We start from the raw sequence: 16,939 nt of genomic DNA, 5'->3' as shown, positions 1-16,939 counted from the left end.
TGAAGGGATTTTTGCCTAAAATAATTTCACATGGAATTGCAAGAACTTAGAATATCTAAAACAACTTTGAAAAAGAACAGTATTGGGGAGCCAACACTGCCTAATTTCAAGAATTTTTATAAAGCTATGGTAAAAATTGCATTTGCATAAAAATGGACAAACAGATCAATGAAACAGAATAGGTAGTCCAGAAATAAACATACTTACATATAGATAACTGATTTTTGACAAAACCACAAAAGCAATAATACAGTGGGAAAAATATAGCCTTTTCCACCAATAGTGCTTGAACATTGGATATCAATATACAAAAAATGAAATTTAATCTATACTTTGCACCATGTAGAAAAATTAATTCAAAATGGTTCAGAGACCTAACTTTGCAACCTAAAGCTTCTAGAAGAAAACACAGGAGAAAATCTTTGAGACCTCAGGTAGGTAATGATTTCTTAGATACAACATCAAAAGCACAATCTATAACTGAACAAATTGATACATTAGACATTATTAAAATTAAAGTCTGCTCTTTGAAAGACTCTGGTAAGAGAATGAAAAGAGACGCCACACCTACTAGAGAATGGACTTGAGGATATGGGGAGGGGGAAGGGTAAGCTGTGACAAAGCGAGAGAGAGGCATGGACATATATACACTACCAAACGTAAGGTAGATAGCTAGTGGGAAGCAGCCGCATAGCACAGGGAGATCAGCTCGGTGCTTTGTGACCACCTAGATGGGTGGGATAGGGAGAGTGGGAGGCAGGGAGACACAAGAGGGAAGAGATGGGAACATATGTATATGTATAACTGATTCACTCTGTTGTAAAGCAGAAACTAACACACCATTGTAAAGCAATTATATTCCAATAAAGATGTAAAAAAAAAAAAGGAAAGAGATGCCACATACTGGGAAAAATTTTTTGCCAAGCATATTCCTGATTAATGACTTGTATTTAGAATATACAAAGAACTCTTCAGATAAAACAATAAGAAAAAGAAATGACCTAATTAAGAATATTCAGATAGACACTGTACTTCATATATATATAAATGTAGATAACATATAAACAAATGAAAAGATGCTCAACGTTATTAGTTTTGAGGGAAATGCTAATTAAAACCACAATGAGATACCATTACACACCTATTAGAATGGCTAGAGTTAAGGAGACTGACCATTACACACCTATTAGAAGGGCTAGATGTAAGGAGACTGACCGTGCCAAATGTTGGTAAGGCCATACTATGTTTTAGCAGTGTTTAAATCCCAAGGTGGCTTCACTTGGAAAAGTCAGAGATTGTAGGCATGACACTATGGTCTGCTTTGAATCAGGTCCTTGGGCATCTTCTTTCTGTCAGAACCTTGGTACATACTTTAGAAAGGACAACAGTAATTAAGAGTCTAAGACTTAACACTGTAAACTGTTTACAACATTTGGTATGGCTCTGTAGAATAATTTTTTAGGTATAAAAGTTATGCATATTCAAAAAAAGTAAAAACAAAAAGGTAAAACAATGCAGTACTTCAAAGCAGAAAGTGAACACCCCCCTGCTGCCAGTCCCGCTTCCTTAATGCATGCACATGTTTGATTTAAAGAAAATAAAAATAAGATTAGACAATGAGCTGTTACAGGTTTTTTCATTCAACATTTTGTAATGTTTTCCCATGTCACTACATCATTCTTTTTTCAAAGCTGCATAGTCCATTGTAGCCAGTCAATTATTGATGGATAATATTTAGGTTGTTTATAGCTCTTGCAATTACAGGCTTACTATGTAGGTTGTCATTGTGTATCTTATGCGAGTCTTCCTGCAGTATGAATTACCTAGACGTACAATTTCTGTTTTAAAGATAGATGCAATTGAAAAACTTTAATCAGTATTCCCAGATTGCCCGCCAAAAAATTTGTACTTATTTATGTTTGTATCGATAGAATTTGCACCCATTTTCACACATCCTTGTCAATACTTATCTGATTTTTTTTTTCATTTTATCAGTCTCATGGGGTAAATTATATCTCATTGGAATTCAAATTTTTATTTCTTTAAACACTAGCTTTTTGAACAGGTGTTTACTCAATACATTATATGAATTAATTTTGCATTTTTTTTTCTGTTGGATTTTTTTAAAAATTGATTTATGTCATCTTCATATTTTATGGATTTTATTTTTATCCTCTTCAGTTTTTCTTCACATGTTACAAGTATTTCTTCCCTAGTTTGTTGACATTTTTTAGTGTCATTCATGGTGTGTTCTGCTCTATAGAGGTTTTTACATTTTTTGTGTTGTTAAATCTGTCAGTTTATCCCATTATGTCTTTTAGGTTTCTTATCTAGAAAAGCCTTCTATGTTACAGGATTATGACAGATATTTAGCCAAGTTTTCTTGTGCTTTTGTCATATTTTTATATTCTGCATTTGAATACTTTTGGAATTTATTTTTGTGTCTGTATGAGATAGGAACTTTAATTTTTCTTAATTAACAGACAATTATAATAGAGCAGTTTGATCCTTGGGTGGTGATTTTGCTTGGACCACCTTAGGTTATGGTCTAATTTGAAGTTATAAGGGTTGTTTTAGTTACAACTATGGACAGACAGTTATATTTCTGCTAGAAGGCAAGAACCTGTGGAAGGTGAATTCCTTGCTTTTTTGACTCTGTTTTCTTTCTTTTTATTTTACTTGGGAATTAGGAAGAGTCCCTTCCAATAGCAGGGAATAGGGAAAGGGGAGCCAGCAAAGAGACATAGAAACTGTGTCCAAGTCATTTTCTGGGACCAGGGATGGAAACGGATTCTTCTGTGGAGAGACTTGGCTCGGCAGGTGAGGTAGACTATGATTTACTCGCAACAGCTCTGGCCATGATTTAACTACCTTAAAAATGTCGCTACTCCAAGTTCTGGCTTAGGAAACTTGGTGTTTTGGTGGATTCTGGTCACACAGTTTTTTCTGCTATATCCTATTCTGCATTTATAGTCTGCTAATGATCTACTTGAATTTGCCAGAATGTGATGTGTTTATTGTGCTTTCTCCTGCATGTGTGCTCTGGAAAAGCCTGGACTGTCTTTCTCTCTTTCTTCCTTGCTAACTTGGTGAATGCCTACTTTCCTTAACTAATCTAATCAGCACCTCTTGAAACGTACCTTTCAACACCCCGTTCACCTAAGGAGTCCCTTCTAACAGCCTTATTATAGAACTTTTCATGTTGTAGTTTAGTGTATTTGTTTCTTGTATGTGTCTGTTTTTCTACCAGACTCTGAGCTCCTTTGGAACAGGGATTTTGCCTGTTAATTGAAAACTGTGAACTGCATTATCTTGGTTCATTTTGAAGATTCAAGTCCCACAGAGTCCAGGACATTTTATAAAGATATAAAAACAATCTATCTCAAAAGATTTATGTCTCTGTTTTGCTGAGTGTGCAGATCCTGTTATTATGAAAAGCTATTTTACCAGTGTTACGTATCAAAGTTATGGAGAGTTACATGTAAACAAATTTTATATCAATAAAGGTAGAATATTCCCTAACAAAAATATGAGAAATCTTAAATGTAATTTATATCACACTTGGGGATTTTTCAGTGGAAACAAACTTAATATGTTACAGTAAGTCGAAAAAATAATAACAAATACCTGCTTTTTATAGAATATTAAAGAAGTATATTTGTATGAATAAAATCAACTTATCCTAACGAACATTTTAACTCAGAATATTTTAGCTTAGGAAGCCATGGAAAAAGTTTATAAAGTATCTGTGTATGCATATTTGATGATAGTGTGCTTTAACAGATTACTTATAAGCAGAATAATAATGCATTCTTATTGTTAACAGTATCTTACGTCATTTCATTCAACCAATACCATAGTCCACTAATATGAAAACAACTATTATTTCTGTTTTGCTGTCCAGGAAAGTGAGATTTGAGTACTTTCTCAAGGTTACGTAGATATCAGTCAGTGGCAGAGATATCCAAAACAGGTTCTTAAATAGATGGCATTTGTTCTCTCAAAAGCAAAGTTTTAGAATTGTGAAATTCATTATCATTAATTTTATTTACTTCTAAGTAGGTAGCTACTATTCCAGCCACCAAATTGACCTGAAGCCTGTTTCAAAATAGCTTCATTGAGGACATTCTTAAGTCTCTTGAAAATGTATACTTATGCAACAGTGTACATATTTCTCACTTTTTGTACTTGTTGACTTTTCTAAAAAGTAATATATAAATTAAGTTGATAGATCCCAAATTTTTTTTTTTTTTTTTTTTTGCGGTACACGGGCCTCTCACTGTTGTGGCCTCTCCCGTTGCGGAGCAAAGGCTCCAGACACGCAGGCTCAGCGGCCATGGCTCACGGGCCCAGCCGCTCCGCAGCACGTGGGATCTTCCCAGACCGGGGCACGAACCCATGTCCGCTGCATCGGCAGGCAGACTCTCAACCACCGTGCCACCAGGGAAGCCCAATAGATCCCAATTTATATAGACCAATTTGTTTTGTAATTTTGTAGATATTTTGTCAAAATTTTGGTTTAATTTTGATATTACTGCTCTACCATTGATCTCTGTCAAGTAGTTAATAAGATTTCAGATTGAATAGAGGAAGAACTATGGAAAATAAAATTTTAATCATTTTGTAAAATAAAACATATGAACTAGAACTAATTATTTTTAAATTTACCAACTTTAAATGTTTGGGTTTTAGTTATAAAGTTTTATCAAAGTGAGATCTTACATGTATTTTGCACACCTTTCACACCAAAACTTAAATCACACATTAAATCCATTGTGGGATTTCCTTAATGGATTCCATGAGTCCATTATTGGATTCATGTTATTTTTATGAAGCAGAAAGTTAGAATTAATGGAATATAAGTTTAATACCATGTTATTAGCACTTTCCTTTAAAGAATTTAGATCAGATTTTCTTACCAAGTTTACAGAGCTATAAACTTATCATTTTAATGACATTTAAACATATTTAAATCCTAGGCTATTAATTTTTATACTGTAAAATATAAAATTGTTATATTTTATGTCACATTGTTCTTGCTATGCTCCTAATATTTCTTCCATCATAATAGATGAATATGCAGCATTACTAAGTTATGAAAATTGTTACAGTAGCAGTATAAATGCTGTTTTAGTGTTATGCAAAATTGACTCATTTTTACTAGACTTCAGTATTTTCTCATTTTCATTCTTCTCATTTTCATTCTTCTTTTGCTTTTTGATATTCAGGTAGCCGTGTTGTCTACTGTACTTGAGTATTTAATGCCATGGTATGCAAGGACCAAAATTGATCATAGTACCAGGTCACCTTATATTTTATGTAATGACTGACTTTCTGGTACAGTTTATAAAATGTTTATTTGAATGATATACAATGGAATAAGTAAAATGCAGATTTCTTCAACCTCTCTTGACTAATATTCTTTGCCTTTTTGTGCTGTTCCAAAAAGTAATAATTGCTAGGTTTATTTATTTATTTTTGGTTTGTAAGCCACTTAGAATGGTTTAATTGTAGAATTAGCTGTCAGCTGTATTGGTCCTACAGTTGATTGCTTAGATTTTTTTTTTTAAACTTACGCCTTATTAGGCAATTATAAAATAGTTTCTTAATCATAATGATTGTGATCAAGTTATTATACCAAATTGTTAGTCCTGTAGAGGGTATTAAAAAGTTAATTAAAAGTATTAAAAAGAATACTATTTTCTAATTAAACCTTGCCATAGAAAGTTTATAGATGAAGTTCCTAAAATCTGCTATTTCCATTTATTTAATGTATTCCCTATGTATTGTGACTGCAGTTTAATTGAGCAGGAAGTAATCCATTTGCATGTTTTATGCTTGGGTTTTAAAGTGTTCTTTAACATTGATTCATGGGAGATGAAAGAAAAACTAAAAAGCAGTTAAATATGTCTGTAAATGAGATGAAGGAGAAATATAGGATAAAATACTGTAGTGTTAGGAAAATATTCTGAAGCTGTAATAATAATTGTGGTAGAATTTAAAGTACCATGCATTTAAGAATCTTAACCTTATAACAATCTGTGAGTTAGTTAAGTAGGATAGATTATTGCCCTTATTTTATAGATAAAGAATAGTAGGCTTAGTAAATTTAAGTAAAAATTATTAAGACATTTCAGGTTAGGGAAGGATTTCTTGAGGCAGAAAAGGCCCAGACCATAAAAGATTGATATTATGCATAAAACAATCAATAGAAAAAAGGACAGAAGCAGTTCCCAGAAGAGGAAACCCAAATGATCAAAAACAAAGTTTTGTCAAACATCAGATTGTCAGAGATTAAAATATCTGACTATGCTGCGTGTTTTCAAGGTTGAAGGGAAATAGTAATTCTCATGCTGCCAGGGGAAGGTAATTTGGTACATTCCTTCTGCGTGCTGTTTGCTAGCATGTTTTAATTTGTAAGAGTGAAGAATTGGAAACAACCTAAATGTCTACTATCAGTAGGGAGAAGATTAAAAAATTTATGATAAAATGTTGTGATGGAAATTATACAGCAGTTAAAAGTAATGCACTGGATCTATGTAAGTTAACTCTCTAAAACATAATGAAGAGTGAAGAAAATAGTGAAAATGATATGTTTATTATATTACTATTTATGTGAACTCTAAAACTACATATATCAATACTGTGTATTTTTTCATGGATATGCATGCATTCATACAAATGTATTTTAGAATATTCTGGAGGGATATATTTTAAATTCACATAGTGGCAGTTTCTGGAAAAGATAAAGGGAACTTAACTGGAATGTAATACTGTTTTTTCTTTTTTTTGTTTTTTTTTTAAAGTAAGACAAAGCAAACATAGAAAGTGTTAATTTCAGTTCTGGGTGATAAGGGCATGGTCATTTGTTAAATTATTCTTTCTATTTCTTTTCAAAGTTTCATTAAAAAAAGAAAAAGTTACTAAAACACAGTAGTTGGGAGAGCTAGTAATTAAACTTAGGACTTGATTCCCAAGTCTAGAGCTTTTTCAATTAATATGTTCCTTCAGAATGAGAAGGAAAAAAAGAAAGATCAAATGATGAAAAAGCAGATAAAATTTAGTTTCATAGCAATAAGGATAAGAATTATGTGTTTATGCTAAAATTTCTTGAGAGGAAAGGAAAGTTACAGGATCAATTAAAAATTATAATCTTATATTGTTTTAAATCTTTAAGCATGCTGTTATCATATATATGTATAGAGAGCAATTTAGGTACTTAGGAAAAAAAGTTACCTTAATTTACTGTTTAAAATGTGATACATATTTCTGTTGCATGTAATGGAAGACTTCAGGTGATTTGAAATTTTTGTATAAAATTCATGAAAATAATTTAATCCAAATATACAATCTGATTTCAATCTAAAAAATTCAAAACTAGTTTTTCTTCCATTTTGTAAAGTCGTTCTTCACAAAAACTTTACAGCCTTTTTATTTACAGCTTCTCTCCAAGATAAAATGGCAAACCCCAAAGAGAAAACTCCAATGTGTCTGGTAAATGAGTTAGCCCGTTTCAATAGAGTCCAACCCCAGTATAAACTTCTGAAAGAAAGAGGGCCTGCTCATTCGAAGGTAAGGTTTTGAAGAGAGGTGGTGAGACATGCTTATCAAAGTCTATCAGATTTATCATCTCAGGTTTTAATTGTGCTTTTTGGGGGGAGGGGGTAGTGGATGGCGTAAAGGCTCTTAGTTCTCTATCAAAAATATTTTGCACTCTGTAACTAAACAATTTTATAGCTCATTATGGTTTACAGAGCTCTTTCAGAGGCAGTACTTCATAAAAACCTTAATGAAACCACATGAGACATGGATTTTTGATTTCCTTTTAAGAAACTCAGGCACGGAAAAGTTTAGTAACTTGCTTTATAGTTCATGAGTGCCAGTGCCAGCACTTGAACACGTATTCTGTGGCTCCCAAGTACTGTGCTTTTTCCATTACGTAGTAACTGCTAACAGAAAAATGGATACAGAGTAAAATACAACAACGTTACTTAGTGAGATGTCTTTTCCAATATGATTTTTAATTTTAAGAGTCACCATTTATAAAATTTGTATATACCAGTTTTGTTGTTATCTATGTATTCAGTTATAATATTCTTTTAAATGGAAAATTGATTTATATTTTTATATAGCCTCACACATATATGTTTTTACGTATACATGTTGCAAAGAAATCTATGACTGATGCATTTATGTTTGAGCTCTATTAATCTGTTTTTAAAAACTCAGTTGTGCACAAATTTCCTTGGCACATTTTTAATCTTGGATATTGGAGATTATGGTAATGATTATAAATTCTTGTATACAGTGTGGAAGCAATTGATTCTCTAAAAGTTGGTTCATCTTCATAAAGCACAGGATTATTATTTCTAGCATCTCCTTCAAAGTAAGGAAAATAAGATGAAACTGAAATCCATCAATTTTATTCCATATTAGAGGCTTTTATGAAGGATTTCTGGGCAGCACTTTAATTTGTTCATAATATTTTTTGTTCAGAGAAGAAGGTAGTGGCCTTGGTCTACCTGTCTAGTCTTATACCCTGATCCTCTTCCATTCCCGTTAATCATATCTATTTCATACTCATTCTTTCTGCCCTTAATCATGTTGAACTGTTTTCATTTCTTATAATGTCTCATGTTTTTTCACATCTGTCAGGTTTGAACACACATCTCACGTCTTTCAAACCTTTGTGAAACTTCTCTGCTCCTTCCGCTGGGCCTCCAGCAGGTTCCGACTTTCTTAGTTGTAGTCATTACTGTGCTGTGGTACCATGGTATTTGTTGGTCATTATTATTGTATGAGACTGAGCTTATTTAGGGTAAGAAATATTTTATTCTTCTACAGTTCATGGTTCCTGTAGTATGTGTCCTCTTTGCTTCTCATGGCCAATTCCAGGTGTTCTTCCTTGAGATAGACCCCCAGGTTTGAATTTCATGTTAATAGACTGACCCCCAGTGTAACATCACGGTAGTCGTTTGCTGACCTCTGGGTGATTCCATCACATTTCTCACGGCTCACTTTCACTCTCTACAATACTCATCCTGTTTTAATTTTTGATGATATCATTGTCTAAATGATGGTTGTTCCAACATGCTGACATTTCAGTTTCTTGCATGTCTCCAATTATGTTGTCTTCCACTCTCCTTCAGCCACTCATTCCTGTGATCACATTCTTGATTTTTTTCATTACCAATAACTGCAAGAGCCGGCATAATTACAATCTCAAGCATTCATTCGTCTCTGACACCTACTTCATTCCCTCTAGTGGTCTGACTTCAATAGTCCTTTCACACCACAGATCCATTGATTCCACCACCGTTTTACTATTTCTTACTTCCCTCAGTCCTCACATGTTTATCTAGCTTAAATTCCATATGCTTTGTATGTACCCTCAACTCTCTTCCCCCCTTGGTTAGTACATGCTTAGCAAAATCGCAACCCAAATCCCAACTCTGCTTCCCTTCTGAGTTACCGATGAACGACTTGTAGAGGCCAACCCCTCTATTTCTGTACTAAATCCCAACCCTTCTCACCTTTTCAAGGTCATTCCTCTAGCTTTCTCTCCCCTCCCCTCCCTTAAGTTTCTTCTGTGTCATTAAATTCCCCTTCTAATGCACCAGGTTTGTTGTGGCCCACATTCTTTTTTCTAGACAGTCCCAGATTCCTTTGGGTTTTAAGGAGATCTAGAGATCCCTTTGACAACCTACACCTACTGCTCTGGGTGTTTTGGTCATAGACCACACCATTTAGCCTGTTGCTCATTTTTAAAGAGTGAGTACTAGAATACTTAGCATATTCTTGAATGAAAGATAGTATTTATGAGTCTAAGTAATACTAATTAATAATTATTGTTAATATTAATTGGCTAGGTCTGGATCCTTTTTGTGGAAAGCAAAGTCCTTTGCATTTATGCATGTCTACCAGTGGTTTTAAGTGAGATATAAACTGTATTTTAATGAAATAAATGATTATCTCTGGCATGAAAAATTTAAACCTAGGCCCAACTCATTAATTTTCTTGGGACATTAACCAGTTATATGGCAATTTCCATATATATACATATATATTTTATACACACACACACACACACACACACACACACTTACAGTAGTGGTTTTCAGCCTTGGCTATTCATTGGAATCACCAAGGGAGCTTTAAAAAATACTTATGCCTGAGTCTCACTCCCAGAAATTCTAATTTAATTGGTCTTGGATGAAGCCTAGACATCAGGATTTTTTTAAAGCTCTCAAATGACCCAGATGTGCATCCAGAGTTGAGAAACACAGGATAGAGATTAATGTCTTCAGGCTGGTATAGAATTGTCTTCTTATACATACTTCATGGGAGGTAGTGATCTATCTACATGCTTTCCTCTTTCCTCCATTGAGTCTTACAGAATGTGAACAACTTGTACAACTTTTGATGTGTGATTATTAAATAAAAGATTATATATATATTTAAGAAATTATTTATTTATTTATTTTTGGCTGCGTTGGGTCTTCGTTGCTGCGCACAGGCTTTCTCTAGTTGCGGTGAGCGGGGGCTACTCTTTGTTGTGGTGCTCGGGCTTCTCATTGCTGTGGCTTCTCTTGTTGCGGAGCACCGGGTCTAGACATGTGGGCTTCAGTAGCTGTGGCACGTGAGCTTCAGTAGTTGTGGCTCGTGGGCTCTAGAGTGTAGACTCAGTATTTGTGGTGCGTGGGTTTAGTTGCTCCGCGGCATGTGGGATCTTCCCGGACCAGGGATCGAACCTGTGTCCCCTGCATTGGCAGGCAGATTCTTATCCACTGCGCCACCAGGGAAGCCCTAAATAAAAAATATTTTAATGTTTGCCTTGTCCCCTTTTGTTTTTATACTCACTTTTTAATTGAACTCTGAAGTAATTTGTTACACTTTATATTAACGTGAATTACTATGACATTGCTGTATCTCTTAAGTACCTAAATCCAGTTCTTTATTTTTCCTATGAATTGTTTTGATTTTCTCAAATCTCAGAAGGCTATTATAATATAGAGTATAAGGAAGAGAGCCATGAATAACATAAAGTGGTATTTTCTTTTTTTACTTTATTTCCCTATTTTGATGAGTTGTGTATGTGCATGGCTAAGTGTTAAGAAAGCTGCTCTCGTACTGACACTTTGAGAAGGTTTGCTTTGGAATAGATATCACTGAGGGAGGCAGTATTACCCAGTGGCCTTGAAGCGAAGTGTTTTGTTTTTTTTTTTTTTAATTCTTGCTAGATTTCCCAAGCGTGATCTTTGCCCTGCATTATCCAGCTTGTGTGGCCTTGAACAACTAATTTAGAATCTCAGCTTTCTCATCTGTAATTTGAGAACTATGATACCTATTCTAGTGTAGTATAATGGAATGATGATTTGTAAATTTTCAGCAATTATGTTGATGATGGAGGTACCCAGATAATTGTCTCATTGCATGTTAGTTGTATATAGGATTAAAAAATCCTTGGTAAAATGTCTATTGAGTATTTATAATATGACAGACACTGTTCGTTATTGGAGCTTTCTACTCTGCTGTTTCCTGCGATGCCTCTCTTTGTATACTCTGGATTCAAGTCCTTTATTAGATATGTGCTTTGCAATTATTTCTGCTTCTTTGTGGCTTATCTTTTTTTAACATTGTCTTTTGAAGAGCAGTAATTGTTAATTTTGATGAACTCCAGTTTATCCATTTGTTCTCTTATAGATTTTGCTTTTGGTATTATATCTAAGAAATCTTTGCCCCATTAAAGGTCGTAAGATTTTCTTCTGTGCTTTCTTCTGGATGTTATATAGTTTAAGTTTTTACGTTTGGGTCTTATATTTAGATCTAATTGCCAGTTTGAGTTAATTTTTGTATATGATGAGTTATGGAACAAGATATATATATATATATTTTTTGCATATGGATGTCCAGTTGTTGAAGAGATTTTCCTTTCCTTACTGCATTGCCTTGGCACCTTTGTCAAAAATCAGCTGTCCATATATATGTTTGTTTATTTCTGGACTCTGTTCTGTTCTGTTGGTCTATTTTCCTATCTTTATGCAAATACTATGCTGTTTTGATTACTGTAGCTTTATAATCTGGTAGTACCAGCCCTCTAATTTTGTTCTTCATTTTCAGAGTTGTTTTGGCTATTCAACATCCTTTGCATTTTCATATGAATTTTAAAGTCAGCTTGTCCATTCTATAAAGCACCTTGCTGGGATTTTGAATAGAACTGCAATTAATTTATAGCTCAATTTGGGGGAAACTAACATGTTAGAAAAACTGAGTCTTCCAACCTATGAACAGAGTATCTCTTATTTATTTAGATATTCTTTAATTTCTGTCAACAGTATTTTGTAGTTTTCAGTGGACAGGTATTTCTCATCTTTAGGTTTATCTCTTTCATATTTTTGATGCTACTTTAAGTGGTATTGTTTTTCAAATTTCAATTTATAATTCTTATTAAGAATTGCTAGTATATAAAAATACACTGATATTTTTCTGTTTTATATATTTTATTTTATACATATTAAAGCATTGAAATATATGTATAACATTTGTGTATAAATATACACATATGAGTATGTAGAATAAAAGTGCAAATACAGAAATCAGAAAATTCCTACTTTTTCCATTGTAGGTTAACTTTATTTGATACTGTGAAATAGTGCTAAAAATAACTGCCTCTCTAATATAGGGAATCTGCATAGTGCCTAAGAATTTAGGAGAGAGAAATATATCAGATTACTTTTTTTTCTAAAAATTTTTAATACAATTTTTAAGGTTACTTCCATTTACAGTTATTACAAAATATTGGCTATATTCCCCATGTTGTACAATACATCCTTGAGCCTATCTTACACCCAGTAGTTTGTACCTTCCACTCCTCCATCCTTACATTACCCCTACCCCGCTCCCTACTGGTAACCACTAGTTTGTTTTCTGTATCTGTGAGTCTGCTTCAAAAATACACTGATTTTTCTATATTGATCTAGCATCTTGCAGTCTTGCTAAACTCACTTATTAGTTCTAGTAGACTTTTTCTTTCTTTTTTTTTTTAAGATTCTGGTCGGTGTCCCACAAGCTATTTGTAAATAAAGACAGTTTTAAATCTTACTTTCTAATCTGAATGTCTTTTATTTATTTCTCTTGCCTAATTGCATTGTCTAGAACTTACAGTGCAATGTTGAATAAAAGTAGTGAGAGCAGATATCTCTTAACTTGACTTTATGGGCAGACATTCAGTTTTTCTTCATTAATTTTGATGTTAGATGTAGCTTTTTCTGTAGATGCCTTTAATCAGATTGAGGAAATTCTTTATTTTATTTTTTTATTATTACTTTTTTGCTGAGAGTTTTAACATGAATAGATGTTGGTTTTTGTCATGGTTCTTCTACATTGATTGAGATGGTCATGATTTTTCCATTTTTTTTTTTTAATTTTTCCATTTTTAATCTCTTAGTATTGTGAGTTACATTGACTGACTCTGAAATGTAGAATAAACCCTTGCCTTCCTGGGATAAAATGCTTGGTTATAAAGTATTATCTCATTTCTATATTGATAGATTCCATTTGTTAATATTTTGTTGAGGATTTTTATGTTTATCTTTATGAGAGGTATTGGTGTGTAGTTTTATTTTGTTTTCCCTGGTAGTATCTTATTCTGGTTTTGGTATCAAGGTAACGCTAGCTTCATAGAATAAGTTGAGAGGTGTTCCTTCTGATTCAAGTTTTGGGAAGAGTTTTTGTAAATTGGCATTATTTCTTCCTTAAATGTTTGGTAGAATTTATCATCAGAACCATCTGGGCCTAGAGTTTTCTTTGTGGAAAGATTTTAAATTACAGATTGAATTTCCTTAACATGTATAATGCGTTCAGGTTACCTGTTTCTTCTTGAATGAGCTTTAGTAACTGTGGCTTTTAAGAACTTAGGTTGTTGAGTTTATTGGCATAAAGTTGTTAAAAAAATATTCCCTTGTTTCTTTTTAATATTTTATGAATCTGTAGTGATGTCACCTCTCTCATTCCTGATACTGGTAATTTGTGTCTTATCTTTTTTTCATGATTAGTCTGCACAGAGTTTACAAATTTTATTGATCTTTGTGAAGTACCAGCTTCTGGTTTTATTTTTTTTTTCTCTATTATTTTTCTATATTTATTTTCTTATGTTTGCTTTTATGTTTATTACGTTTTTTCCTATTTACTTCAGGTTCGAGTTACTCTTTTTCTGGTTTCTTCAGATTAAAGCTGAAGTTAACTTACTTGAGACCTTACTTCTTCTCTAGTGTAGGCATTTAGTGCTAGAAATTTCCCTTTAGTACTGTTTTAGCAGTGTCATCTTTTGAAATGTAGAGTTTTCATTTTCATTCAGTTTAAAATACTTCTATTTTCCCCTTGGTTTCTTCTTTTACCCATAGGTTATTTAGAAATGTGTTACGTAGTTTCCAAATATTTGGAGATTTTCCAGAGATCTTTCTGTTCTTATTTTCTAATCTAATTCCATTGTGTTCAGAGAGCATACTGTTCATCACTTGACTCCTTAGAATTTGTTGTGACTTGTTTTATGGTCCAGAATATTGTCTGTCTTGGTAAATTTTTTGTGAGAAATTGAGAACAAATGTATATTTGTTCTTCTTGGGTAGATGTTTTAAAAACATTGCAGTCAGGTTATGTTGGTTGATGGTGTTGTTCAGGTCTACTGTATTCTTCCTGATTGCTTGGTCATTGTTATATCAATTATTGGGAGAGAGGTATTGAATCTCTGACTTTAATTGTGGATTCTTTATTTCTCTTTGCAGTTCTGTTAGTTTTTGCTTCATGTATCTTGAAACTCTGTTATTAGTCGCCCAAGTGTTTAGGATTGTTAATCCTCTTCTTGATTAACTGGCCCCTTTATCGTTATGAAATGACCTTTGTTATCACTGGTAGTAGTCTTTGCTCTGGAATCTACTTTGTCTGATATTTATATAACCATTCTGACCTTTCATTGCTTTATGTTATCATGATAAAGTTTTTTCTATCCCCTTGCTTTTAAACCATGTGTCTTTATAGTTGAGGGTAGCATACAGTTGGATTTTGTTTTTTTTTATCCAGTTTGACAATCTCTACATTTCAAATGGCATTTACACAAATTTGTTTTAATTTTCATAACCATTCTCTGTGTTCTTATTACCCCACTTTCACTAAAGAAGTAAGAAAACAGAGGGAAAGAATTAACTTCCCTAATGTTACACATAGTAAATGGTGGATTGTGACTTCAGCTCATAAACAGTATGTCCCAGGAGTCCTACTCAAAATTATCAAATTTTTATTGTAGTGGGACTCTTTTTTTTCTCTCCAGTTTTATTGAGATATAATTGACATAAAATGTTGTATTAGTTTTAGGTGTACAATGTAGTAGGATTCTTAAGAGGTTTCAGAAAAGCAGAGGATTGACTTGGATGCATTTGCATTTTATAGAATGTTCATGTTGGTGATGGCGCGGTTTGTGGGATCTTAGTTCCCCAACTGGGGATCAAACCCAGGCCTTGGCAGTGAAAGTACGGAGTACTAACCACTGGACCACTAGGGAATTCCTAAGAAGGATAGTTTGAATGGGAAAGTCTTATGTTAAAGGAGTGATATTAGGATGGTCTTACAGTAATTTACGAGAGGGATACATTGATACTCTTCACTAAGATATTGGCAAACATTACAAAGAAAGGCCAGATCTGAAAAATATTTTTGAGGTTGAATCAACTGGATGCAGGGGAGAATGCAGAGAGAAATGGAGCAGGCAAGGAAGACCATTCAAAGGTGTCTGGCCAGTGAGACTGGGAAAGTGATGACATCTGGAAGATTAGGAGGCAGGAAATCTGAGTTTATAGGGGCTTTAGACTAAGGTGGTGCAACAGAAATAGCAAAGAACAGTTTTGAGGTGTTGTTAAATAAGTCTTAGGAAAACAAGGCTAAACAAAGAAGCTATTGAGGTTTTGAACCTGAATTAATGGAAGAATAATGGCTGGAAAATTCTGGAGCATGAACTGATTTGGAGGAGAATGGGAGAGAGAATGTTTTCTTTGTGGCAGAGTTCTTTGTTATATACTGTAAGTTGAAAGCCAAAAGACCTGGTCATTGAAAAGTCGTTTTAAAATCGGGGGTCAATGAATTAAAGATATGTTTTAGGTAAAAATTTTAAACTGAATCAGAATAAAAGAAAAATTATTCACTTTTAATAAATATGTACATATTTTGAATTTCAAATGCTTATAAATATTTTCAACTCTGTATTTTGAAAAATTGAAAACCTACAGGAAAAACTGAAAGAGCAGTATAATGGAGCTTTCAGATTTACTAATCATTCAGTTATTTACTGCATTGCTACATTTACTTCTCTTCTTGCTCTTCTGTATAAATACATACTTTTTCCTTGAACAATTTGAAAATAAATTTCAACCATCATGACATTTTATCCTTAAATACTTGTATATCTATCTTGTAAGACCAAAGACGTTCTTCTTCATAACCATAGTACTATAATCACTCAAGAAATTTAAACTTGACTGAGTTTGTTTAGTATATTATATAGTCTATAGTCAAATTTCCCTGGTTGTTCTCTAAATGCCCTTTATACTTTTCTTCCCAGTACGAATCCAGTCAGGGATCATACATTGTACTTTATTACACCCCATCATGTCTCTTCAGCATCCTTTAATCTAGGACAGCCCCCATGCATTCTTTTGTTTGGTTTTTTCTTTCATAATATTGACAGTTTTGAAGAGTTTAGGTCAGTTGTCTTATAGAATATACCATAATCCAGATCTGCCTGATTGTTTCTCTATGATTAGATTCAGGGTAAACATTTTTAGCCAAGAATGCTACATACTTCTCATTGGATCATATCAGGAGGCACATGATGTCCCTTTGAATGATTATTGATGATGCTAACTTTAATCACTCTGTTGTTAAAGGTATT

General features: G+C 33.3%; 1 protein-coding gene across 10 annotated transcripts in view; it reads left to right on the top strand.

The window, feature by feature from the left end:
- Positions 1-16,939, top strand: part of STAU2 (staufen double-stranded RNA binding protein 2) — a 304,412-nt gene that overhangs the window by 21,900 nt on the left and 265,573 nt on the right. For 2 of the 10 annotated variants that reach the window (XM_033843219.2, XM_019925181.3), the window contains exon 3: positions 7,442-7,572. The exons of 4 other annotated variants lie outside the window; for them this stretch is intronic. In XM_033843219.2, coding sequence (XP_033699110.1) covers positions 7,459-7,572 — 114 coding nt within the window. In that variant the 5' untranslated portion in view covers positions 7,442-7,458. Of the gene's footprint in view, positions 1-2,690; positions 2,821-5,261; positions 5,303-7,426; positions 7,573-16,939 lie in introns of those variants that run through there. 4 more of the 10 variants (XM_019925180.3, XM_073794524.1, XM_033843218.2 and 1 more) reach the window with 3 other exon arrangements.

This window comes from Tursiops truncatus, chromosome 17, assembly GCF_011762595.2.
Source record: "Tursiops truncatus isolate mTurTru1 chromosome 17, mTurTru1.mat.Y, whole genome shotgun sequence".
Taxonomy (NCBI): Eukaryota; Metazoa; Chordata; class Mammalia; order Artiodactyla; family Delphinidae; genus Tursiops; species Tursiops truncatus.
Note: the sequence above shows the minus strand (reverse complement) of the source record. Positions and strands in the feature narration are given on the sequence as shown.